The 26,124-nt window shown below is 52.4% G+C and overlaps 5 protein-coding genes across 5 annotated transcripts; 4 read left to right on the top strand and 1 right to left on the bottom strand.

The window, feature by feature from the left end:
* Positions 1-1,080: 1,080 nt before the first annotated feature.
* On the top strand, positions 1,081-2,424 carry PG997_013126 (60S ribosomal protein uL4; the record flags this gene model as incomplete). The annotated part of the gene is made up of 3 exons (XM_066817440.1): positions 1,081-1,117; positions 1,229-1,601; positions 1,662-2,424. Exons 2-3 carry the CDS (start codon positions 1,249-1,251, stop codon positions 2,422-2,424), a joined length of 1,116 nt encoding a protein of 371 aa, XP_066663132.1. The 5' UTR covers positions 1,081-1,117; positions 1,229-1,248.
* A 653-nt stretch (positions 2,425-3,077) lies between these two features.
* PG997_013125 (aromatic amino acid aminotransferase) lies at positions 3,078-5,145 on the bottom strand (the record flags this gene model as incomplete). The annotated part of the gene is made up of 3 exons (XM_066817439.1): positions 3,078-4,185; positions 4,234-4,924; positions 4,992-5,145. 3 exons carry the CDS (start codon positions 5,143-5,145, stop codon positions 3,078-3,080), a joined length of 1,953 nt encoding a protein of 650 aa, XP_066663131.1.
* A 1,456-nt stretch (positions 5,146-6,601) lies between these two features.
* Positions 6,602-8,640, top strand: PG997_013124 (methylenetetrahydrofolate reductase; the record flags this gene model as incomplete). Its single annotated transcript, XM_066817438.1, has 3 exons — positions 6,602-7,423; positions 7,482-8,228; positions 8,284-8,640. 3 exons carry the CDS (start codon positions 6,602-6,604, stop codon positions 8,638-8,640), a joined length of 1,926 nt encoding a protein of 641 aa, XP_066663130.1.
* A 9,009-nt stretch (positions 8,641-17,649) lies between these two features.
* Positions 17,650-19,297, top strand: PG997_013123 (Protein kinase gsk3; the record flags this gene model as incomplete). Its single annotated transcript, XM_066817437.1, has 6 exons — positions 17,650-17,832; positions 17,902-18,074; positions 18,135-18,218; positions 18,278-18,626; positions 18,701-19,099; positions 19,164-19,297. Exons 1-6 carry the CDS (start codon positions 17,784-17,786, stop codon positions 19,295-19,297), a joined length of 1,188 nt encoding a protein of 395 aa, XP_066663129.1. The 5' UTR covers positions 17,650-17,783.
* A 1,756-nt stretch (positions 19,298-21,053) lies between these two features.
* Positions 21,054-23,513, top strand: PG997_013122 (uncharacterized protein; the record flags this gene model as incomplete). Its single annotated transcript, XM_066817436.1, has 2 exons — positions 21,054-21,123; positions 21,217-23,513. 2 exons carry the CDS (start codon positions 21,054-21,056, stop codon positions 23,511-23,513), a joined length of 2,367 nt encoding a protein of 788 aa, XP_066663128.1.
* Between the last annotated feature and the right edge of the window lie 2,611 nt (positions 23,514-26,124).

The raw sequence follows: 26,124 nt of genomic DNA, 5'->3' as shown, positions 1-26,124 counted from the left end.
GATGTATCATTGCATAGTCCTCAACTACTACAGTACCGGTCCGCTGCAACACACATTGCAAGTTGCATGGAAGAGTGCTATCTTCCGCGGCAAGTATCACCCGATCAGCTACCTTGCTAAAGGGGGATCTCAACACTTTGTGCCTAGATAAAACCTGACCAAACAAGGGGCCAATGTAACGGTACAGCGCCACATACTGGAGACCTCTGGGGTATCCGAAACTCTGGCAGGCCAAGTAGCATGCATCTTGGCTAATGTATTCCTGCTGGTGACAATCAGGGAAGAGCATGAACCCTAGGTAGTCGTGGAAGAGATGGCACTGAAGTCTATGAAAGCAACATTGAGTTACCACGCACAAGGGTACGATAAAACTAGAGTAAAAGACGCCGGGTCTGGTAAAGATTTTGAAAATAGACAGAGAGATTAGTAAGAAAGCAAATATTAGATCATCAACTCTAAGATTCTCACCTGGCTAAATCTACGAATATATGATATTTTAATTAGAAATCTCGGCATGAATAACTCACATCCGATGTGGTGTAGTGGCTAACATTACACGCTCTCATAGTAGATCCGTGTAGCCCGGGGTTCGATTCCCCGCATCGGAGATAAGATTTTTTTTCGTCCTTCGGTTACAGTCGTGGTTGAAGATGTTGAAATTGGTGGTAACGCACATCGGACTGAATGTGCTTTCATTACAGTGTGCAATATCTATCTATATTTATTTTTCAATCCCGTCCGTATTTTTGCTTCGTACTGTGACCATTCTCCAAGGGAGTTCCAACTTGAAGTAATGCTGGCCGTGCTACTACATGTACGTACCTAAAGATGTAGGTACATAAGAGAGAGGTGGGAACGAATAGGTGCATTGACTTCCGGGTGATATTCAACTAAAAGGCCTATGCACCTAACCATAGTCCCCAGCTGAAAATGTGGGTCTGACACTTACCCGCTTCCAACCCTGCTGCCCTTCCCACAAGTGCAAAATTCGGGCTTTGTGTGCGTGCGATTGCAGATTTCTCGACTTTCTGCTTGCCAGCTCCTCCACCAGGAAAAAAAAAGTCGACTTCACGATCAGAAGACGACTACTAACCCAACAGCCCAACCCGCCGTCGAGGTAAGTTTTTGCAATTCGCCTCGCTGGCTCGCGCATTTGATTTCCTTTGCATTTTATGCGGCCATTCAATTCATCGCTGTGATTGATTTGCAACTAACTCCGACATAACAGACCTCAACACCGACGCCAAAATGTCTCGACCGACCGTCACCATCATCGGCAAGGACGGTGCTCCCTCGGGAGCCACCCACCCTATGCCTACCGTCTTCACCTCGCCTATCCGCCCTGATATCGTTCAGCAGGTGCACACCGGTATGGCCAAGAACAAGCGTCAGCCCTACGCCGTCAGCGAGAAGGCCGGCCACCAGACCTCTGCCGAGTCTTGGGGTACTGGTCGTGCTGTTGCCCGTATTCCTCGTGTCTCTGGTGGTGGTACTCACCGTGCCGGCCAGGCCGCCTTCGGTAACATGTGCCGATCCGGTCGCATGTTCGCTCCTACCAAGATTTGGCGCAAGTGGCACATCAAGATCAACCAGGGCCAGAAGTGAGTTTTGCTGGTTCCAGCGTCAAGAATTGGTCAATTACTAACCTACTCCTCCACAAGGCGTTTCGCTACTGCCTCCGCTCTGGCTGCTTCTGCCGTTACTCCTCTGCTCCTTGCCCGTGGCCACCAGATCTCTTCCGTTCCCGAGGTTCCCCTGGTCATCGACTCCGCCATCTTCGAGGGTGCCGCTGCCGCCAAGACCGCCGCTGCCTTCAAGATCCTGACTTCCGTTGGTGCTGGTGCCGATGTGCTCAAGGCCAAGAAGTCTAAGAAGCTCCGAGCTGGTAAGGGTAAGATGCGAGGCCGACGTCACCGCCAGCGCCGTGGTCCTCTTGTCATCTACGACTCCGCCGTTGATGGCAAGGAGCTCGTCAAGGGTTTCCGCAACATGCCCGGCTGCGAGACCTGCGACGTTTACGCCCTGAACCTCCTCCAGCTCGCCCCTGGTGGCCACCTCGGTCGTTTCATCGTCTGGACCTCCGCCGCCTTCAAGGCCCTCGACAACATCTACGGCACTACCACCAAGCCCTCAGAGCTCAAGAAGGACTTCCTGCTGCCTTCCAACCTGGTTTCCAACGCCGATCTCACCCGTTTGATCAACAGCTCCGAAATCCAGAGCGTGCTGCGTGCCCCCAAGGGTGGTGCCGTTACCAAGCGTGCTTCCGTCCAGAAGAAGAACCCTCTGCGCAATAAGCAGGTCATGCTGCGCCTCAACCCTTACCACGCTACCTTCGTCAAGGAGAAGCTTGGTGAGCAGAAGGCTCCTGAGGGCAAGCCCCAGCCTACAGCTGCTCTGTTCAAGGAGGTTGTGAACCAGGATTAAACGTGATCAGTGCTTGGTGAGCAGCATTGGCATTTCAGGGAATGGGTTATGGGTTCGTTTATTACTGAGGCGTACTGGCTCGGTTTACGAGTAAATCAATGATGATTTCATACAGGGTCTAATTTGCCCTCCACTTAAGGGGAATGAATTGATTGTGATCATGACTAATCTAAAATGTTCGATGCTGATTTGCCTCTGTATGGTTGCCCTTGCTTGACTTTCATGATATGCCTTGTCAGACTCTCCAGCCGCGGTCAGGCGTAGCTTGATGGCCAATCCAAGACGCGTTTCGACAATATCCCGTCGACCCAGCATGACCCGGCGCTCAATCGTCCCGTAGTGGAGCGAGCAGTGTACCCACACGTTTTGTGTTATTGATAGCTGGAGTTAAATGATAGTACATCATATGGTTTGTAGGACGGTCGTGTAACATCCACGGGTATGAGTCGTATGCTGCCAGAATCGGTGCAACGTACAGATGAAAGTCGCTCGCTCTTAAGAGCAGCATTTGCATCTCTTCCCATTTATTTTCTAATGACTAGTGATTCTCTAATGCGAAGAGGCCAACCTGTCAATGCATTTTTATATTACCAGCACAATCTTTACATTCTCTTCGGCAGTCATTTCACATAAGTAGGTAGTCATCTACACATTTAGCACCCCATGTAAGTTCCCATATTCGCAAGGCCGTCGCGGGCATTGAGATCCTGCTTGCTCATGGCGTTGGCTTCATTGAGAAGATCCTCGAGTTCCTTGACTTTCTTGATGCGGAAGAAACGGTGAATACCCTGAACGAGACGATGGGAACATTTGTCGATGTTCTCGTCGCTCTCGGCCGCGAAGCACAGGCGGTAGTAGGCCCAGCCCCTCTCCTCGGCGATCTGCGGCGTGGTGCTAAACATGAGGCCTGGCGACACGAGGACGAGGAAGGGCTTGTGGGTGAGGAGGATCATGAGCGCTGTCGTCAGCGCCGTCCCGTTTATCGGGAGACCCTTAGATCCGGGCACTTGCCACAAAGGGTGCTGCTCAAAGCGCATGCGCATCCACAGGAACATGCCGCCGCGCGGCCAGTCGAATTCGTACAACTGCGTCTTGGTGATGACGCCCCAGTCGGCGTCCGACTTGCGAACCGGCGTCGACTGCTTCAGCTGGTAGGCATTCTCCTCGAGTATGGAGCACATGCGGTTCATGCGGCGCTCGTACTCGCCGCGGAGGCCCGCCAGCCAGCGCACCCAGCCGTCGACCTTCCAGCCGCTAAATGCCGCCTTTTCGCGGCTAGATCGCAACGCCGCAAAGCGACTCATGGTGGCACTGCCTTCAGTCTGCTGCGTGCCCATGATGGTCTGCGCAACCAGGGCCTGGACAAAACCAGACGGTTGTTGAGTGCCAGTCTCACTGATGCGAAGGATCTTCTCGGCGATCTCCGGTGTCGTTGTGATCCAGCCCAGGCGACAACCGGGTGCGACGGTCTTGGAGAATGTATCGAGGCGAACGACCCGCCCGTCGGTGTCAACGTTCAAAAACGAAGGTACGAGGGAGTCCAAGAAAGGATATCCAGACTTGTTCTCCAATGTGTTGGCCTCTTTAAATTCCGGGATGGGCAAGCCACGGGCCTTAGCTTCGTTTAGCTCAGCCGAAGGATATTGCAGATACCAATATGGGTCATCCTCGATGATGATGACGTCGTACTTGCTGCAGACAGCATATATCTCTCTCCGACGCTGTAGAGACAAGACACCACTTGTTGGGTTGTGACCCATCCTGCCGACCGATGTCAGTATATGGGGCAATCAAGGTTTGAGGCTGTACCGGTCTGGCCCAACGCTCGACTCAGACTCGGCGGGTAGGCCAACATACGTTACAGTGTATATCAGATGTGGCCTCTTTCCCTTGCTCTCGTCCCAATTTGCGAGGACATCTTCCAATCCACCAGGACCCTGGGCCATCATGCCCTCGCCGTCCATTTCCACGGGTGCAACATTCAAGCCGCGGGGCAGTGCCTGGCTTAGGACGTTGGCGTACATAAACACCTCGGAAAGCAAGCCCTGGCGTTCGCTGACGGGGTTCTTTCCCTCGACCCAAATGTTTGTGAAGAGCTCCAGCGACTTGGACATGCCGTCGGTCGAGCCGACCGTCATGACGACTTCCGGGCCGCCCTCGTACGGCACATTCGGATGCAGATTCTCGCGCACAAACTGTCGAACGAATGATAGCAAAGCCGGGTAGCCGGCGGCCAGCCCGTATTGCAGGGCAGTGGTCAGATCCACCTTCTTGAGCGGGTCGCTGCCCTCGCCGTCATGCGGTACAACGACGTGCTCCGGTGCCGCGCGAGGGTCCGAGGATTTCTTTGGGGGCGGCGGCGATGAGAGCGACGTCGAGGCCAGCTGAGAGGCTAGGAGCGAGTCGGCGCCGGGACGGTTCGGCGTGGGCGTCCATCGCTCTGGTTTGGCGGTTTGCGCCTCGAGGGTGTCGTAGGGGAAGAATTGGGGATTCGGGAGACCTGGGCGCCGCGTAAATGCGATGTTAGTCCTGGCATGCAAGAAGGGACATGGAAAACAGCCACGAACCGCCGGCAAGCTGGCCAATGCCAGGAATCAGGAAGTATTTGTAGTATTCCTTCATCTTACTAGGCAGACGGGCCAACGTCACATCCGAGAAATGGTGGCTCATGTCCTTCGGCGGCGGCTTCGCCATTTTGGCGCTCTCCATGGAGGAATCCATATTGAGCAACAGTCATCTACCGCTGCCCGGTATAGATATGGTAGGTCGAGTTGTTGGGCAACAATGCGAAAGGTGGAATATGAAGAAGACAGCTAGAGCGTCACGGATACGGTGAAGGCGGAGAAGGCCTGAAATCTATCAATTAGACATACGTGATAGATAAGCACAACACCTTGCTCAATAGTTACATGGATCAGTTCTGGAGGGTGCATCATCTAACCCATATCGAAGGGTCATACTGCCGCAGAATCTCCCCCAGCAAGCCGTAGCCGAAGGGGGAGGCTTACAAATGCAACCCGATTGCTCAAGGTCCTTCTCGGCGTTTGTGAGGGATGCACGATAAGAAGTCCGCGCCGGAAGCTGGGGGCCTATCATCTAGGCGGAGCCAGACATCCCTGCAGCTTACTTGCTTACTTACCAATGTAAATCGTCTGTCTCCCTTTGGCGAGCTGGCAGAAACCTGATAGCAGCGACACAAACCTACATGTACCTACATACCAGGTAATGTAGCATTCAATGTTGGATCTTCGGCTTCAGGCCTCGAGAATATATAAGTACATGTATATATGTCTGGAGGACATCAAATACAACAGCCAATATCTGCTCTATTTGGCCGCCAAAGAAAGAGTACTCATCGTCGACAAGATTAGATCGCGGCTGCTAATTTCTCCTATCGACGCCCGTTGGCCACTCCAAGACGTACGAGCTTAGGTACCAACAGCACGCGGCTAGGCTACCGAGATGCCTTCGCATACGGTTGTTCTCGTTTTACTGCAGTAGCTGAAGGTTTTCGGTGAGTTTGCATTCTACACACGTGTAGTAGTCCTCTAAGAGGATACCTACCTCACGCCGATGCTCCGCGAGAAGATGCCGTTGTTTCGGTGGGGAAACAACCAGGGGTTTTCCAGAGATACGCCAAATCAGATTGATCTGAATCCATTTTGATTTGGGGTACAGGCAGCGGCAGCGGCCGGCACAGAGGGGTCAGTCGCCGAAAACGCAACCGCGGGGCAATTATTTTATTTTGCCAGAAGCAGCCTTGGGATGTAGGCGACAGACCCGATCCCATTCTTCAGGTCCAGCAGGTCTTCTAATTCCCATACATTTTACCCTGCGTTACATCAATCTTGAGATCTATCAATTGAACTCATGCCCGTTTGTTGATCAATTGCTACTGCCATCCTCTTACCGGAACCGCCCCTCCCCAGGCCTTTCCGACGTTGCGGTGGTCAAACTGCGAGCGACACCGCCCTAGCTTGAACACATTATATCGTCATTTGCCCTTTGATCTTTGTAAATTGATCGCTGTCGCCACATACATAGCCCAACATTATCCACCGAAACACGAAACCTCGACATAAGACACACACCATCAACACCGTTCTACTGTCTCTTTCCGCGGGACTTCACCGAACTCTAGGGCCTGTGACATACGACTGCGTTACCCTTCCTCACGATGGAGAAAATAACAGACAAGATAGCCGCTCTGCCGGCAGATGCCTGCTACTCTTCGCTCGAGTTTTTCCCTCCCAAAACCGCTATGGGCTTCTCCAACCTGCGCGATCGTCTGGACAGGATGGCAAGGGCTCTGCGGCCACTATTTGTCAATGTTACATGGGGCGCCGGCGGCTCGACATCTGGCAAGTCGTTGGAACTTGCGGAGATCTGCCAAAGGGAGCTCAACTTGACCACATGTCTACATCTGACGTGTACCAATATGAGCAGGAAAATGATAGACCAGACTCTGGAGGATGCAAAAGTCCTTGGCATTCGAAACATTTTGGCTTTGCGTGGTGATCCTCCAAGAGCGGACGAGTACGAGGACCCAAATCGTGACCCTGAAGATGCCATTGACGCAAACTTCGTGTGGGCTATAGATCTCGTGCGCTATATCAGAAAGAACCACGGCGATTATTTCTGCATAGGCGTGGCGGCGTATCCTGAAGGGCATGCCGACGAGAGTCACCCCTTGGGGCAGAGTCTAGAGCACGACTTGGCCTATCTCGTGGACAAGACACTTGCCGGGGCGGACTTCATCATGACCCAGCTCTTCTTTGATGTAGATGCTTACGACAAGTTTGAGCGCACGCTGAGAGAACACCCGAGCGGAGCTTTCAAGACCATACCTCTGATTCCTGGCCTCATGCCCATTCAGAGCTACCAGATGATCAAGCGAACTACCAAGCTTAGTCATGCCTCGATACCAGATACCATCATGGCCCGTTTAGATGCCGTCAAACAAGACGACGAAAAAGTCAAGAACGTCGGTGTGGATATTGTTAGTGAGATTGTTGAGCGCATCAAGGAGATCAAGGGCCGGACCCCCTGGCCCCAAGGGTTTCCACTTCTACACTCTTAACCTGGAAAAGGCTGTATCATTCATCCTTGAGCGGACGGAACTTATACCCTTGGGCACACCTGGCGAAGAAGAAGAGGCAGTAGCGGACGACTTGTTACCTAACATCCCTGCCCTTACTGTGAACGGCGGGTCTTCGACCCCTCAAGATTCCCTAGCCCCTCCAGCTCATGATCATTCTCGCCGGCAGTCTTCCATCGGTTCAGACCCCCGGAATCGCGTTATTGTCATGGGTCGGACCCCGTCGCATCCGGAGTATGAAACAACAGCAGCCGATGCCAGTATACCCGTCGAGCCCATCAACACTCGGGCCAACACGCTTGCAATCTCTGAAGGCGAAGGCGTGCTGGGTCGTGAAGCAACATGGGATGATTACCCCAATGGACGATGGGGAGATGCCAGATCCCCAGCTTATGGCGAAATCGACGGTTACGGTCCCAGCTTACATGTCACTAATGCCCAAGCTATAAGCTTTTGGGGCCATCCCACAAAGGCTGAAGATATCAGTAACCTCTTTGTAAAACATTTGAAGGGCGAGTTAGCGGCAATCCCTTGGAGCGAGGAGGAATTCAATGCGGAGACTGGAACCATCAGCCAACCCTTGTTGGAACTGAATTCGAAGGGCTGGTGGACTGTAGCGTCGCAGCCCGCGGTCAACGGCCTCCGATCTTCAGATCCCACCTTCGGTTGGGGTCCGCACCAGGGTTTCGTTTTCCAGAAAGCCTTTGTTGAGTTTTTTTATCCCTTCGGCGGACTGGAAAGTGCTCTACGAGAGGTTACAGTCTTCCGAGGTCAAGGACTCGGTTTGTTTCTTTGCTGCGAACGCGAACGGCGATTTTTTTTCCTCAGACGAGACAGGTGGGCTGTCGGGGGAGGCAGTAGAGGCAAGCACGAACGCCGTCACCTGGGGTGTTTTCCCGGGCAAAGAAATCGTTACGCCGACTATCATTGAAGAGGTCAGTTTCCGAGCATGGTGCGAGGAAGCCTACGGAATCTGGGGCGAGTGGGCCAAGGTCTACGGCAAGGGCACCGAAAGTAGCAAGCTATTGGAGCGCACGAAGCGGGACAGCTGGCTGGTGAACATCATCCACCACGATTATATGGAGAAGGACGCCCTATGGGATCTGCTGTTGAAATAGTGACAGGGATAGAGAAGGCCCAGAAGCCTCGCGGTCCACCTGGCATCACATACAGACGAGACGTTGTATCTGAGATGATACTACAATGTAGGTGTGAATAGAAAACACAAGCATTAATACCCAGCAATACCTGTTTGGTGGTCACAGAGATGTAGCACAGGAAAAACTACTCGCGCAGGTTCACAAGGTGTATGGTGCACCGGACTTAAGGTTGGGTTCTTACAATATAATAGGAAGTCATTCGCCGCAGCAGGCAAGCTATGCAGGAGCTATGTCTTTGCTGAAACCAACCAGATCGAGTATGTATTCATGGACAACTTGATCCCCCTAAGTTTGTGCCAGGGCACGACTTAGGAGAGCCGAAGCTGAGATGTATGAAAAGCACCGCGGCCATTAGCCCGACCTTTCCGACATTGTTGGGTCGAGCCCCTGCCATCTAATAGCGTGTAGCTCCCGTGATCTGCGCTTTGACAGCACTGCCAAAAGTGAGTGTGGTTTGCTAGTTGTAAGCCGGTACATATCATCACTTGGCTTCCGCCTGATGATGTTTCACTTTTGGTGGCCGCCGATGATGTTCTTCGCTATTCACGGCCATGAAAATGCTACATGGTACCCGGCTACGGGAAATCCCTTGAGGCATAATGTGGCAACAAGCTTTCGGTAGGACTGACACTGATCAGTGCAGTAATGCATCTTGGCATAGAAAAGAAAGCTTCAACAAAAGGAAAACAAGTAAGGTCTGGGTAAGCATATCTTATGGGGCGAAGAAAGGGGAAAGGGGAAAGGAGAAGACAGGAAAAGAAATTCCCAAAGAGACGGCTCGGCACGTTGCATTATCTGGAAAATACGAGTCCAGTCATACAATATTGGCAAGGGGGATGTGTGGGTGAAAGGGGAAAAGAATGTACCAGAAAACCCTGCTTCCCATTCCGTATCCTTTGCGGCCGAAATGGAAGTAGTCTCATGTCGTGGAACGAGAGCCGTAGCCATTTCTTCTCTCAGTTCCTCTCTGCTCTGTCATTCTCTGTTCGTCATCAGATACAGCCTTGAAGTATGTACTGTGAACAGCATGGCAGGTTTTGCCGTTCTTCAAGTAATACGCTCACCAGCTAGGAGACCAGCATGGAACAATGGCACATAACAAGGGACATGAGATTCTTGATACCGTCGTTAATACCGCAGTAGATAGCGGCTTCATAGAGACAATCCCATACCGTACACCATGCCGTTTCCCCTTCGAAGACCCAATTCGATCGAAGCTGCTGGCATGCCACCACCCGTGCTTTTTCTGTCTTATGAGAGGCGAGACCTCTAGGACTGATGCACCACCGGGACTAGAACGTGCGTTGGCCAATGGGATGGACCAAAGACCGGGAGCATGACCATCCAAGCCCAGGAACCGGCAGGATACAGTTGGGTTTGGCTCGTCGTTATCGATTCCATGGCCATTTTACTCCATAATTTCGCAGCGGAGAGGGAGGGGGAGTGAAACCGGTCTGGGCACCATGCTGTTCTTTCCTGGCTCTCTCCTGGAATTCCCGCAGATGCCTATATCCATTTGGGCGAGAAGGGCAAATCCCATGCTCCGAGGCCAGGCCCTTTCTAATAAACCCAGTCCCGCATCATAAGAGGTAGTGCCACAGCCACATGGGACAGGGTGTACGTACACGGATCAGCAGGTCGCCGGAAACGGAAGTTCTAGTGCTTGCATATATTCATCTTGCTGGGCCCGACTGGGCTGACTTGCACTCCTGTTGGACCTGTGGGCCCCAACATCATTAGAGAAGACTGGGAAGCGAAGGGCAGCATGGGACAGCTTCACCTACTGCGCACAGAAGAGATTGGTTCGATACATAGCTTCCAACCCGAGAGATTGCAAGCTCGTAGACACTCAGGGCGGGGGTTGAAGGGGAGGAGGCTGGGCCCAAGGGTCAGGGGACGGGTGACGACGGCGTTGGCGTTGACGTTGCCGTTGACGTTGACATCCCTCCACTGAAGGACGACGACGACGATAAATGCACTTACGCCGGCATCGATTAGACCTTACCCATGTACATGCACTGAGACCTCGTTACATATATGTAAGCTGGCTTTGGCCCTGCGACTCACTTACACGCAGCAAGTTCAAGGATGTTGGATGGAAGCTTGATGCCCATCTCAACCTGACATAATCGATCACCAGCCCTGATCCGCGACTTGCCAGTGGCTGGTAAAGTGTTTGAGGATCTGCGGCCACGTCCCAAGGGCGTCAGTTCCCTAGCTGTCATCACCAATTACATATTCCCTTCTTCATGTTTCTTTATAGGTACTTTCTCCCGGAACAAATCCCGAAGGATTACCCCGCCTTATGTCATCATCGATGGTCCGAATGCAGACCTTGGGAGGCGTCCCAATTGGGGAAATCGGAACGTCAAGCCTGGCGTGCGCACTCCAGTGTTTCCTCCCCTCCTCCCGCCCATTTCTTTCTTGGAAGAGTCTGGGGGCGGTCACATCCCGCATGTGGTAGGGGTTCAGTTCTAATGGGCGTAAGACATGAGAAGAGACGGACGCTGTGTGCTACGAAATCCGAGGGATTGACAACCCAATCCGTAAATAGAAACACGATGTTGCGGCGTAGCTAGAACGGCGAGACAGCATCCAGCATGTCAACGACTATTGAACGACATGCCTGGACCCAACCCACAACGCCCCAAAGCGAAATCAAGTCTCCGGATTAGTGAAGAAGGTTCTGTAAGATACCCCCTCCGTCCCCCAGGGGCCTGGAATAGCTTCTATGCCGCGGGCTTGCCTCTATATAGAACTACAGATCTCTCCGGTACGTGGATACGTCATGAGAAGCTAGAGAGAGGTTGTCTCGGTTAAGCCACTACCTTTCAGGACACAGATGTCTTGTTGGGACAAAACGCCACACACACCTCTTACTACTAATAACACAATGCAGGGTCTATGATCCGGACACAGCAACGCAAGGCCGATATCTATTTCCGAGTTGGAAGGGTTGTTGCAATTGCCCGAATGGTCGACGGCTAGGATGCTACCGGACCGCAACTAATGCCACCCGGAAAATGAGATGTTCTGTATATAAGTAGGCCGGGTGGCCTTGCTCCCAGCGAGTCAAGCCATCCTTTGCTGGGACTCGCGAAGAGAAGAGCCCATCCAGAGCAATAAATAGCCCGTAGTTCAGCACGTAGTTTCAAGGCCAACTCCCTGGTTGTTCCACTTGGCGGCAGTGGGCCATACAAATTTGTCCAAACCGAGAGGAACCAGACGCAGAGGCCGCAGGTTGTTGCAAGTGGCTTGCCGACTGTACGGCCTTGCGCTGTTACACAGCCAGCACGCTGTTAGCCGTCCGTTCGTGAAGACGAATTGATGAAGGATAATGCAGCGCAAATGCAAATGCAAATGCAAATGTAAAACCAACCACCGATCACCAGACATTTTGGGGCCCGATAGTCCCGAAGCATTGTCGCCTTCCGACTAGGCAACGTGGTCGCTACGATCGGAACAGGAGAGATCCTGGTTACCGTCTCGCCCACAGCCGCATGCTCACACCGATGAATACCATGGCCCAACGAGGAACGGGTTCTTTCGGTCGAACCACATCTGTGCAATCATTGGCCCATTTGACGCTCCTTAGCCGGGATATGTACTCCGTAAGCGGCTGCGGAACTGAGCACGCCTCTTGGGAGCACCGGACGGAGCCCTGTCGCACCTCAAAGGCTCTCAATCTACCTCTTATGTGCAGGTAGGTAGGAAATGAGGTATGTATGTGTGTACATGTGTACATGTAGGTAAGCAGTTGTTTCGAGGCCTGAAGCTTCTCGTCAGTTCCACATTTAAACTGGCGAAGACCAACCAATGTGTCTGTGAAGGCTTTCAACAGAGCCTCTTTTCTTTTTCTCCGTAGCGAAGAAGCATGCATCTGTGGCTGGCCTGCCGCTGTCTGAATTATTATGTCACCGGACTGTAACTTCCTTCAATTCCGTCGCTGTCGACTTTTTTCTCCTGAGCCCCGGCTAATGATGTACCCAATCACGATATAGCAAATGGGCCCTTGCACTTCCAGGGGCTATGGTCTTTCGAGGTCTGGCCAGCAAGTGTGCAAGAAGGTGCTGTAGACTCTTGACATGTGGCGTATTTTAAAGAACCTTTCGATCCGGATCGTGCTACTTTTGGCCGCCAACCCAATGGGAGGAGAGATCAGGAGCGGAGGAGCGCTGCTGTGCAATCAACGTGTATGTAGAGAGAGAACTCGCCGAATATCAAGCTGTCTTGCGAGCGCCAGCCTTCTGAGAGCTGTACCCAAGAATAGAACCCAAGCAACAAGTCAAGTGAAGTCATCGGAGGCTCAGGTACGAGCCTAAATGAGCGGAATCGCCCATGATAGGAGTGTCGTTAGCGTGGAAAACGCAGGTCATGAGACCAATCCCGTATCCAGACTACCTGGCAGTGGGTGAGTGACCTCTCGGTAGCCACCTGTTCGTCAGATGCACGACGCTTCTCAGCTGCCCCCACCAGGCAAAAGCGATGCCCTGGGGTTTTTGTAGGTGCTTGAGCCCGACCTCGATCACGTTCCTGGGTTCGGAAAGGGCCAGACTCCGGCTAGGATACGTGTCTGTCTACCTATCTTAGCCGCATCCATTGATTAGGTTACATGTTACATGCCAATCAGAAAGTGACCGAGATCAGGCATTGGTGGCGGTGAAAATAGGAAGAAAACGTGAAGCAATCGACTTGTGCTTGTAAGGAAGATATGGTTCTACTCCGGTAGTTGTTGGAACCCGGATCTTGGAATTCTCTAGAGGCATCAATCAATCAGGCCCATCAACAGTGGAATCCGGAACATGCACACACGCTTGCTTGACGTATCTGCGCAGCAAAATAGCGTCCGGAAACGCATGGCTAAGGTTGAACAACTACAGCAGGGATCCAAGGGAGTTACTTGGGCCAACCAGTCGGACTAGCAGGTTGAGAAGTCAGTCGATCGAGGGCCATTCAAAGCACGAGTAGTGAGTAGTAAGAAGCTGTTTCGCAGTTCCAAGGCACCACTGCCAAGGCTCTCTGCTCTGTCTGCGGCAACAATTAATAGACAACAACCATGCTACCTATCAGCCTCCCCCCCACCCAACCCAAAAGACCGTGTCTCGAGCTGCTGCTGTTCAGTGTCTACATAGCTTCTATAGCGAAACAAGTACACGTATGTTTCGATAATAGCCATGTTGGGATGCAGGTGTGGGGCAGGGTCTGGCTTGCTTCTGCTCCTATTCGCTCCAGGAAGCAATTCGATGTTTGGTGGTGGGACTCTGGGGATAAGGATGCCCGTCTTTCGAATGCCTGGGAAACGAGGGGTTGTTAGTGGTATTGATGTATGCAGAATAGTTGAAAAGTGGAACACCTTGTTCAATGGTAACATGGACCAGACATGTATGTCTATACCATCGTTCTTGTCCTCTGTCCTCTTCTTTCCACCTCATTCCCTCTGAGACGGCGATGCCACACACAGCTGGGAGGGCCAGTATTAGGTAGGTAGGTATAGATGTGGGCAGGAGCAGTCGAACTACATAACAATAAGTACACCACTATAGACATATGGTAACTGGAGGATATAGCTGATTACATGCTTTAAGTAGTAAAAATTTACATGTAAAATGAAACGATACATATACACCTCACATGGGTAGATTTTGATGACGGCCTGGCTGGCATACCTACCTACATGTGGTACCTACCTACCTAGGATGCTCACACACACACACACACCCCTACATATATATAAGGTAGAGAGATTCGCTCCATCCCAGTTCGTTGTCCCCAGGGTTTGCCTATTACAATATTGTCTGCCTGGCCTACCGCTTCACAACCTCTGATTAGAAGTGGATGCTTGTTCACTTCGCTTCAAACCCAACAATTCCGCTCTGACGTGAAGTAGAGAAACGGTCTTGTTTAAACTTCGGCTACAAGGCACTCTTAGCGCTCGACTCCCCGTCTCGGAAGTGAGCACATGAGCACCTGCATCTTGGACTATTCCCACTTTTCATTCGTCCCTCTCCTACCCCCTGCCACTGCCAGGCCCTCAAGATCCAGTAATAACATCCATGGTTGGATGACCGCATGTCCTAAGTCCGGTAGATGCACCGCCTATCAATTGCAGATGCCTTTCTGTCAAGGCAGCTCACGCATGTACAGAAGAACGGATCTATCTATTCAGGGAGGAACCGAGATCAAATATATTCAGTAGCAAGGGAACCTTAGGTACAAGATGCCAAGTTCAACGTGCTGTCGCTGCCTTTGCCTTCGTCCTGACGGGTGGCGGTGCCATGTTCTTTCTACACCTGTGTGCGTTTTCGGCGTTCTGGGCCTCTCAATCCGATCTCTCCCCTGCCCCAAGACCAAATATCCCAGTCCCCACAGACAAAAGGTAGAGAGGTCACTTGACAAAGTCCCGTGCCAACGGACTCGAACTCTGGAGTGGAGAGTGCTGGAGAGGCAACATTGTTCCTTCAATGGTCCAGATAGAGAGGAGAGCATGCTTACAATGCAGAGTGGGCATCCAAGAAAATTACGAGGAGCCGCAGACCAACGGTGTTTGATGTTGGTGCTGAGTGATGATCCAAGATGGTCCGGACCGAGATTGTTTTCAGACCGTTGCTTTGTTTTTCCCCGGCAGTCTGGCGCAAGGAACCTGAAGCTGTCGGATTCGGATTGATTGATACAGTAGGTATGTAGGTAGTAGGTAGTCAGTCGTAGCAGGTAGGGAGGTACCTCCCTCATGAATTCCAACATCCCAAACCCCGCCTCCAGCTTCCCCCTCCAGTCCGGCTGTGCCCCTCATCTTCCGCAGCGCAGCGTACACAGAGGTTTGATAAATCTACCAGACGAACGACCGAAACTGGGAATGAGAGGGCAGTCAACCACCGGCGGCGGCGGCTACTTGTTGACCTACTGCAAGTTGTTTTTGTCACACGCCTTGTTGACAGTTTGGATGAGTCTTTCGCGTCTAATTCTCTCGACTCAGGTCGGAAACTGTAAAGTGCACGACACAAGAGAGAGTCATCAGATCAGCCAGAGACGGCAATCCTCTCAGGGGGTTTGCTTCGATCAAGTAGATGGATGCATAGAGAGACGCACTGCAGACGAGAGGGACCACCCAACGATCGTCATCATAGGCGCGTCGTTTTGTGTGTCTGCAGCGAAGAATTGACTTCTGTCCCGATTCGGTTGGGCGTGTCACATTGCCCATCACCTTCGACACACGCCGCAACGCCCAGTGCAGGCCAGCGCAACAAGCAATTAAAGCACCAGCGAACCCCTCCCTCTCTCGGTGCTCTCTTTTTTCGACACTTGGATCATTCGTGCACCACACACGTACGAAGCTGCTGCAAGCACTGTCCTCCCACTCACCACTAACCTACCTACATCTTACTTGTACGCACCTCTTCCCTCATCCCCTAGTAAACAAACCTCTCCCGATTCGATTCCGATTTTGAAGCCCAGTCGAAGCAGTACGGTCACATTGAATATCCACTTGGGCCGTTCTGCAACCCTGACTAACGCAACCGGCCAGGTATCAAGATTCAAGACGGGCAAAACTCCCGTTTTCTACAGGGCAGGGTCTTCTCCTCGTAACAACATCCAACACTGCATGCGTTAGGTATTGACTGGTAAGCGGTATTTCTACACACACTATCTACCCTCCATACATTATGTACCTATTAGCTTTGCGCCTCTCCTCTTCCCTGCGTTGGCCCCCTCCCCCCAGTCCCATTCCCATTCCCAGTCCCAGTCCCCTCTCTTTCTCTTTACGATTGATCCGAACCGTGTTCAAGTCGAGCAACGTAGTGCGCGTGCCTCTCATCCCCCTTTCGTACACTGCTCGCATGAAATCAGGGCATCTTTATAGTCGGCCTGAAGCTGCGGCAAGCAGGACGGGGAGAAGATTGCCCCTCCTTTGCAGCACAGTAGCTTGGTTCCCAGCGGTGGCATGTACCGGCGCCCTCTTTCGCCCATTGATAGCCCGTCTTGTGCCAGCCTAGCGCAGGCAGGACAAAGCAACTCGAGCATGTACATTTGATGATACATGCATCTCCCTTCCCTCATCCCTCAACCTACATGTACCTAGCAGCACCGGGCAGCACGAGAGGAAGAGGTTGAGCATCGAGACTGGCTCGACGTACCTAGCCAAGGAGACAAGCCGCAGTCGCATGGTGCCAGGCCTAGCTCGCCCGTCGACTTGCTGTCCATTGCTTTCCCACGCATCTCTCTCCGTTTTCTCCCATCGACCTTGTCCTTCTCCATCACCACTAACAGCACTACCTACCACACTACCTCGTTACCTCTTACATAACTGCCTACCAGGAGACCGTCATTCGACAGCAAGTCTCCACCTGACACCCCGCTCAACCTTCTTCGCTCAACTCAAGTCCACCGTTGCACGACCCTCTGTTAATAACAGAACTGAGAGTGCTTGCTCATTAAAATCCCGTCCCTCTCTCACGTTGTAACCTATTTCCCACTCTTCGTATAGGCGTTTGCCCTTTTCCTTAGTAAACAAGCATAAACCCCCCAAAAAACCAAAGCAGAAAGGCCCTCGCTGCGGAAGTCTAACCATCCCAGGTCTATTAAAGCCTGACCTTGACGAAGATCCAGAGAGAAGCAGGCCCCACGAGTCTTGACATTCCTCGCGCCATTTCATTCCAGAGCCCGAAGAGAGGCAGAGAGACCCGCCAATCCAGCTGTGTTAACACCTCTTCTCACAACTTATTTCCGGCAAGGCGGCAGGCAAACCCCCAAGGCAAGGGAAAGACAGTGTGCAACCATTCATCCTCCAGCCATTTCGTCCATCAGGTCGATCAATCAATCAGTCAGGCAGCACCCAACCAATACATTGTTTGGGGCCATTCTAGATCCTTTCCTCGTCGCTCTCGGCGTAAGCAGTACTCGAGAAATTTGTTTCAATTGTCATCATTGTCTTCGGTCGCGGACTCTTCGAACAAGGTCCGCACAATCATCAATCGCCCAACACGGCAGCACGAGCCAGCGTACCCGCCCGCCCTGACAAGACAACTCAACCCCGCTGACAGCATTTATCAACCTCGCGCCCCTCACGGCCACCACTCGTCGCACTGACCGACTCAACCACCATTATGTCTGCCAACCGCCCGAATGCGGCCTTTAACTCCCTTCGGATGGGAGGTGAGAGCAATCCTTCATCGCCAGGTGGGCGCATGATTGGGCAATTAGAGAGACTAAACTTGGACACAGAAATCATCCGCGAAAAGGTTCAAGACGGCATCACTGGTGAGACCAGGGACCTGCAATACACCCAGTGCAAGATTGTAGGCAACGGTTCTTTCGGTGTCGTCTTCCAGACCAAGCTGTCCCCCTCGGGCGAAGATGCCGCCATCAAGCGGGTTCTACAGGACAAGAGATTCAAGGCAAGCCGGCTACGATCTTCCAGATGTTGCCACCAACCCCAATTCTGACCGAGACTACAGAACCGTGAGCTGCAAATCATGCGCATCGTCAGACACCCGAACATCGTTCAGCTGAAGGCCTTCTATTACTCGAACGGAGAACGCGTGAGCAATCCCGTTGCGCCCTCGGGAGACATGGCAGTGGGTTGCTGACTTAAGTGTAGAAAGATGAGGTGTACCTGAACCTGGTGCAGGAGTTCGTTCCCGAGACTGTCTACCGAGCCTCTCGATTCTTCAACAAGATGAAGTCAACCATGCCCATCCTCGAGGTCAAACTGTACATCTACCAACTTTTCCGAGCGTTGGCCTACATTCACTCGCAGGGCATCTGCCACCGCGACATCAAACCTCAAAACCTTCTTCTCGACCCTTCCACCGGTATACTCAAGCTTTGCGATTTCGGCAGCGCCAAGATTTTGGTGGAGAATGAGCCCAATGTCTCGTACATCTGCTCACGGTACTACCGTGCGCCTGAGCTCATCTTCGGCGCGACCAACTACACAACAAAGATTGGTGAGTTTCACAACTTGCGTTGCTGGTTTTTTCCTCTTCGTTTTTTTTGTTCGCCTTTCCTAATTGATTGTCAGATGTATGGTCAACGGGCTGTGTAATGGCCGAATTGATGCTTGGGCAGCCGCTGTTCCCTGGAGAGTCGGGCATCGATCAGCTGGTGGAGATCATCAAGGTCCTTGGAACACCAACCCGCGAGCAGATCCGAACGATGAACCCCAATTATATGGAGCATAAATTCCCCCAGATCAAGCCTCACCCCTTCAGCAAGGTCTTCCGGAAGGCAGATGCGAACGCTCTAGACCTGATAGCCAAACTGCTCGAGTACACGCCCACTGAGCGCCTGGGCGCCATTGATGCTATGGTTCACCCCTTCTTCGACGAGCTCCGTGATCCCAACACCAAACTCCCGGACTCACGACACTCTACGGGCGTTTTGAAGGACCTGCCTGCTCTGTTCAACTTTACGCGGCACGGTAAGTCTCCCAGCCTCTTTCTGTTGATAAGACACCCCCCTACTTCTTTACTGACCCCGCACAGAACTGTCGATAGCACCATCGCTTAACCACAAGCTGGTGCCGACGCACTTGCAAGCCTCCCTAGCAGCCAACGGACTAGATATCGACAACTTCACGCCCATTCCGAAGTCGGAGATGATGGCCAAGCTGGACTGAGCTCACGCCAGGCCGTGCACTCTGGTTACGATCCGCCAAGTCTTGAGTGTTGATCTAGTGACGTTCGTTTTATGTATGAGCTTGTTAATGTGGCTCGAGACGGTTTTGTCCGCATCGGAGCTGCGTACTTGTTGGCGGGTTGATGATCGGTTTAACGTCGGATCGGCCCCCTACCCAGAGTCCGCGATGATGGTGGTTCGAACCGACCGAGAGCTGGAACAGCTCGAACAAACTTCCGTCTAGGACTTGTCTACTGAGCTATGCAAGGGATTATACCCCATTTTCCCTCGGAATCCACGATACCCCCAATGATTGTCCTCATGGAATCAAGGACTGTCCTCTTCGCACTGCGCCTTGAAACTCTGGCTGGGTTGCGCAGCCCTGGACCGGCCCTTTCGCTTAGACTTCTTCTCTGCACGATTGCGATGGCATTCACTTCAATATTCATCTTGTTCGATTACTCAGTTAAACCTTGTGGTGGAAGGTCCACAAGGCGGCTGGCACCCTTCAGGTGGTCTTGCGAAAAAAAAATACATCCCCCCACTTAGGTCCAAAAGGGAAAGGGAAGGAGGGCGAATGATCTGGCGTATATCTTTTATGGTGCGAAAGGCCACCAGAGTGATGCTTGGTGGCATCCCGCTTACAAGGAGGACAGATCCTGGGAGGTAGCGGAGTGCTCTTCTTGATGCAATAGCAGCACAATGGAAAGTGGTCTCCCTCAGGAAGATTCGGCATGACTTTCTCACAATCAGATTTTCATTACTCCCTAACGACTTGCTCGTAATGGTCATGGGCCGTTGAAAGAAAGGTATTCTAAAAAGGAAGGGATGGCTCATTTGGCTCGGACGGCACTGAGGGAAGACTGCTGTTGCTGCTTGTATGGAGGGAGAGTTGACGGAGAAATCACCCGAAACAGATGATAAATTCCCATGACTGCGTAGCCCTGTGACGCGGACTGTGAACACTGATGCGAGCACTCTTCTTTCCTCTTTCTTTCTTTCTTTCTTTCTTTCATCATCTCTCTCTATTTCTTGGCTCGACGTTAAAGCACTTCGAAAGGTGCAAGGCAAGGGCTGTATGCATGTATAAATCAGCAGCAAGTCAACGGGTTGCCACCGGCACTTATGCGTAACAACCACCGAATTCCTCTCTGCAGGCTGTAGCACACGCTTCTCTATCCACCCACGGTTCACTCACGCCTGGTCACTTGGAAGATCCATTCTTTCTCATGTAGGACGTGGCCGCTTCTTCTACTCTCAAGGTTGCGCTCGTTTGACTGCCGATCGTACCGCGTCCTGCCCATCTCCCAGCAGCTCCGATAAGGATAAGGACCGGACAAAAGAAAAACCGTACCGCGCTCAGATACGGCGTAGCGGGTATCCAGCTCCTACCTAGGTACTTACTTTAGGTAACATTGAAGGGAATGAAAGTACTGGATTGGTTGGTGCTGTAAGTACATATGCAAGTACCCAGAGCAGGTAAGGTACATCAATCAATTGATTGATGTAAATATGTGGACTCAACAGGCCTGCCTCTTGGTGCTTCCTTTCAGTGTTCCCAGTTGTGGGGACCTCCAGTGATCCAACCGTGAGCTAAGCTGCCTGCTTTAGGTACTTGTCGCGTCTCATCACGTCGTCCATCCATTGACAATTCGGGAAAGAAAGCCACTTTTGACCTCCCGACTTTCTACCTACCTACCTACCTTTCACGCCAACGGTCGACACACGGTCAATCAACAGCCAGATTCAACCCAACAATGGCGGATTACGATCGTAGACAAGGCGGTCGTGGCGGCGGCGGCTACAATCGCAAACGACGTTATCGAGGTGAGTATTCTGTTGCCCATGACACTTCATGACCTTGGAAGCCTAGGAAGGAAAGAGGCTATTCGCATGACCAGGAACTCACGATTTCGGCAGATGACGATGAATCCGATCACAGACCTCAGCGTCGCCGGTACAACGAGCCACCGCTGCACGTTCGAATCCGGAAACAGCTTTTGACCCTGGCCGAATCGCCATTGCGACGATGGCACGAAGAAATCCAAACCACTGCGCACATGGTAGCCGATAATTATGACAAGGAAGAAGTTCGGACCAACTTCCTCGACCTCGTTCCTCAGATCGTCGTAGAACAGCCACTCAAGACGCCTTTTGTTGCTGCCGTCGTCCTCGTTGCCAACTCTCTCAAGCCCGAGGTTACGACGGACGTTCTTGCTCGCATCGCGCCTTTAGCCGAGGAAAAGATCAAGCTGGGCGAGTGGCGTGATGTCAAGCTTTATCTCAAGCTTCTTGCGTGCCTTCATAGTTGTCTCGAGGGCGATGGCCTATTTCCTGTTTTGGAAGAATTATTCAACCGTGCTGTCGAGCTTCAAACAAGCAACTCGGACGACACGATCGGCACCGAACTCGTCAAGATCATTCTGTTGACGATACCATATGTCATGGCGGCTGGATCAAGCCAGGCACAGCAGAAGGCTGCAGATCTTATGGACAAGACTGATGTGATTGCATCTGAACCCCATGCGCTCCAGGTCCTCATCGACCCCCATCACGCCGAGAAAGGCGAAGACAGTCCTACAGCAAACTCGAGCCTGATTGGTCTCCTGCAGAAACAGCTACAGAACGAAGCTCTGAATGGGTGGGAGCTGAAGTGTCTGCCTCGACCTTGGCAGATGCCTTTGGAAGAGATCGAGCTACAAGAGAAGATGGAGAATGCTCAAAAGCACCCTCTGCCTGCCATTGCCATACCCGAGACTGTTGTCACGGGGCCGCGGCCCCTGTTCCCCGAGATATACATGTCTGTCTATGCCAACCAGGATGTTGAATCGGTGCCGCCTGTCACCAATGTTGCTGCTTCTTTAATCCGTGACGGGCTGCTCGATACGATCAACATTATGGACTTCAATCGTAACGTCACAGCACGGTACTTGATTGATGTCGACTGCTACTTCGCGGACGGTACGTTCGTCAAACGCGCAACGCCTTTTGACCGACTGCGAGATATCGATGGCGGTCGCTCTACTTGGAAGCCCGAGGACGTGGCAGTGGACGCTGTTTTCTCCCAGCTTTTCCAGTTGCCCAGCCCTGAGCACAAGCTGGTGTATTACCACTCGGTACTGACCGAGGCCTGCAAGCTGGCCCCGGCTGCGATCGCTCCCAGTTTGGGCAGAGCTATTCGCTATGCCTACCACAATATACACCAACTAGACCTTGAGCTTGGTTACCGTTTCTTGGACTGGTTTACCCACCATCTCAGCAACTTCGGTTTCATGTGGAAATGGACCGAATGGGCTGACGACGTGGAACTTCCCGACATCCACCCGTGCAAGGCCTTCATCATCGGCGCGCTGGACAAAGAGATCCGACTGAGTTTTGCACAACGTATAAAAGGCACGCTCCCTCCCCAATACCAGGTCCTCATTGGACCTGAGAAGGAGCAAGATACGCCGGACTTCAAATACAACAATGAACGCACTCCGTTCTCTGCCGAGGGCAAGGAATTGGCTCAGCTACTCAAGAGAAAAGCCACAGATGAGGAAATCCAGCCCGTCATCGCCCGTATCCATGCCGCCGCACTCGAGCAGTCGATTGATCCACTTGTTTCCAGCACCGATGTTTTCATGACAGCCATCTGCTGGGTCGGGTCGAAGTCGCTCTCGCATGTTCTTGCTTGCATAGAGCGCACCAAGGACAGACTGCTCGACGTGGGCGCTGCCTCGGAAGCTGCCCGACTGCAAATCATCACGTCAGTGATTTCTTACTGGTCAGCGCAGCCAGGCGTTGCGATTGTCATCATTGAGAAACTATTGAATTATAGCATAATCACTCCCGGTGCTGTGATCGATTGGGCTCTTGTCAGCGGCAAGGCAGGCCCTGGCGGCGAGGCGCTCAGCAAATCGTGGGTGTTCGAGCTTGTTCTCAACACAGTTGTCAAGGTCACCGGCCGTGTTCGTCAAGTGCTTACCAGCGGTGTGGCTGATGGTGCATCTGATACTGAGGTTCCGGCGATGCGAGACCTGTTCAAATCGATGGATGATGCCCTCGTCAGCTGGGCAGAGGGTACGAAGGACCAGATGATGGACCCGGCTGAGCCTATGGATGGCCTTGGTGGAAAACGAGTAGAGCTCGTTCAACGATGGGGTGAGCGGTGGTTGCGCGTGTTCCGACGTCGCTCTGCGATTGAGGAAGCACATATGTTGGCCACCAAGCAGTAATTTGCTGGGACAGTGGGGCGAGTTGCGGTTTGTGTACGATTGGGTCTCACGGTCATGGCGTTTTTTTTTCATGCGCACCCGAATCCTTTTCAGTAGCAGGTTAGCTAGCAAGGAGTTGTATAGTACTCAAGCTTCAGTCTTTACACGCAACAAATATTACCGGGGTTATGGTCCCTGTGAGACATCACTTCCGAGCCTCTGAGTTGTTTTCATTTCGGACTTGTTCATATTACGCAGCCGTGACTGCTAATTCGTGCGCCGGGCTCTGCCACCATGTTGCTAACCCAGAAAGAAAAGTAACAAATATTTTTGAGAAGCATTCTTTTCCCTTCGTTTCTACAGTCCTGCTATTTAAACTTGACATACACGGCGTGCTACGGGAGGCTCGTTGAAGCTGCGAAGAGCAGGTTAGAAGAGGTCTGGGGCCCGTCTGGGGTCATCACTGGATTCGGTCACTGGATTTCCGGGGCAGAAGTTGCTGGCCCTGGTGAGTCTTTTCTGGTTCTGCGTGACTATAAACTGCCTTGGCCCGAATTTGAGGCAGAGGATGCAGGAGTTGATGGCCATACAATGTCCGGGTTCGACAAGGAGGTCTTGCGCACACAAAACCTGCTGGGTGCTTCTTTCATCATTATCACCTCAATCACTTCCAATATGTCACTCACTGTCTACAGTCTCTATGGTCGTCTGCCAGTACAGCCTAGAGCGTTTGACTCCTCTTGCCCTTTTAATTATTCAACAACCAACGTCTGCTCTTACTTCCCATTCCTGTCCTGATGGGGTACCGGGTAAAAGCCCTAAGTTCTGGGTCGATCTGGCCTGGGCATCTGTCAGGTCGTATAGGTATGCAGAGAAAGAGAGAGAGAGAGAGAGTAGAAGTTCCATCATTCCCTGCTTGGGCTACAGAGGCCAAGGAATACTAAACAAAGTCTTTGTGTTGAAATAGAAAGGGCCGATCCTATGTGGAAATGGGAGATTGCAGATGGTACAGTGTGGCAGGCCTCGAAATCGGCAAGACATCTCGCACGTATAGCCATGATCCTTCAAGCTAGGAGCTTCTTCTCTCCTTCTCTATTTCCTTGTTAATGAATGTTCTTTATCTCATACAAGTTACCGTCCGGGGAGAGGCTGCGGGGGCAGCCGACTCCTAGCCTCCCAAGGGGACATCAGAACGTGCCAGGCTAGTGTCATACAGTTACATGTATCTAGGTTAACGGCATACATTGTCATCAGGCAGACTTCTCTGGCCGACTGAAGGCAGCGTCACTTGAGTCGAAGATAGACCTTCCACCAAGAGTCGCGTGAGATGCCGTTAGTTCGTCTTGCCATCTCGAGCCCCCATAGATAGCAGTTCAACTGTCCGGCTATGAGACTGACGCGAGGGCTGCTCGAATGCATGTTGTCTGACCACCACACCTGCTAGCGTCTCAAAAGCTGTTGCTGTTGGACGAAGTCGTATCGTAGGTCACCAATCAGGGGTCCGCCAGCTCCCCAAGCAGGAGGACTGTCTTGCAGCCCTGGTCGGTTCGCTCATTCTGCCGACGGTTGAGCGGCCACGAAGAGACGCCCTGTGTAGTCGATCAGAGTGGCATGCAGTATTACCGTCGGCATGGCTCAAAGTGTCGTTAGAGATGACAGACCAACTTTGGTCGGGCCTACTTTGGAGACTGCTGTCTTCACGGTCCCAGAGCTGTAATATCACATACAGGTAGTGCCGCCGGACTAGACAGCATGACAACAAGACTGTTGGCACCTCGTATTCTCTGTCTTACAGTGCACTCATACGATGATTGCCGTGGCAAATCCCGCGATCCATACACATAAGCAACCCGCCACGCGACCATGATGTAAGCCGTGCTGTTGGAAGGGCGCTCGGCAGGCACTGAAGAAGGAGCGTAGGGCAGCTTTGGAGTACGTGAGGCCCAGAGCCGTGTAGGTGTCAACATCAATACACACATTGTAGGTGAGGGAGCCCGGGTATCCCGGCAGTCTTCTCTGTTGCCGCCGTGGATGCAATGACCACAAGCGAACTCCGACTCGATTCTTTCCCGCGGCGCCAGGCTACCAGGCCAGATACATCCGCTTGAAACCTGAGCCAGTAGCAATACAATGAACGTGTTGGCAATGATATGCCCACCCGAGAGCTGGCCGGTGCTTGGGGCAGCTTACACGAGACCAGCCACGCCAACTTCACCATAAACCAGCCCTCGATAAGGAAGTTGGGTCGGGTTCCAGGCAGGCCTGACATTCATGTCTAATCCTCCCAGAGGCACGCTATTCTCCTATGGTTCTACTCCGCATGCCTCGGCGCTTCTTCTCCCCCTAGGGCCTAGGGTAGGCGGCACCAACACTGATGATGTTTTATGTATGTAGGTAAGCCGCCCACATATTCGAGTGGCCGACAGCTTCACATCTCTGGAACAACCTGCAGGCGTTACCAGCTTTGATACCCTGTACCCTCGTGGCTGCGCACAGAGGGGCGCATGCAAGAGGCAGGCAGGCAGTCAGCAAACCGCCCTCCGTTTGGAGGAAATTACTGGCCCCGAGCAGAGCAAACCAGAACAGTGCTCTTGACGGGGCCGTATATCTAGGTTGTTCGCTCTGTAGCCGA

Source organism: Apiospora hydei (assembly GCF_038363865.1).
Source record: "Apiospora hydei strain CBS 114990 chromosome Unknown utg000009l_segment0_segment0, whole genome shotgun sequence".
In the NCBI taxonomy this organism is placed as follows: Eukaryota; Fungi; Ascomycota; class Sordariomycetes; order Amphisphaeriales; family Apiosporaceae; genus Apiospora; species Apiospora hydei.
This window is presented reverse-complemented; position numbering and strand designations above follow the sequence as displayed.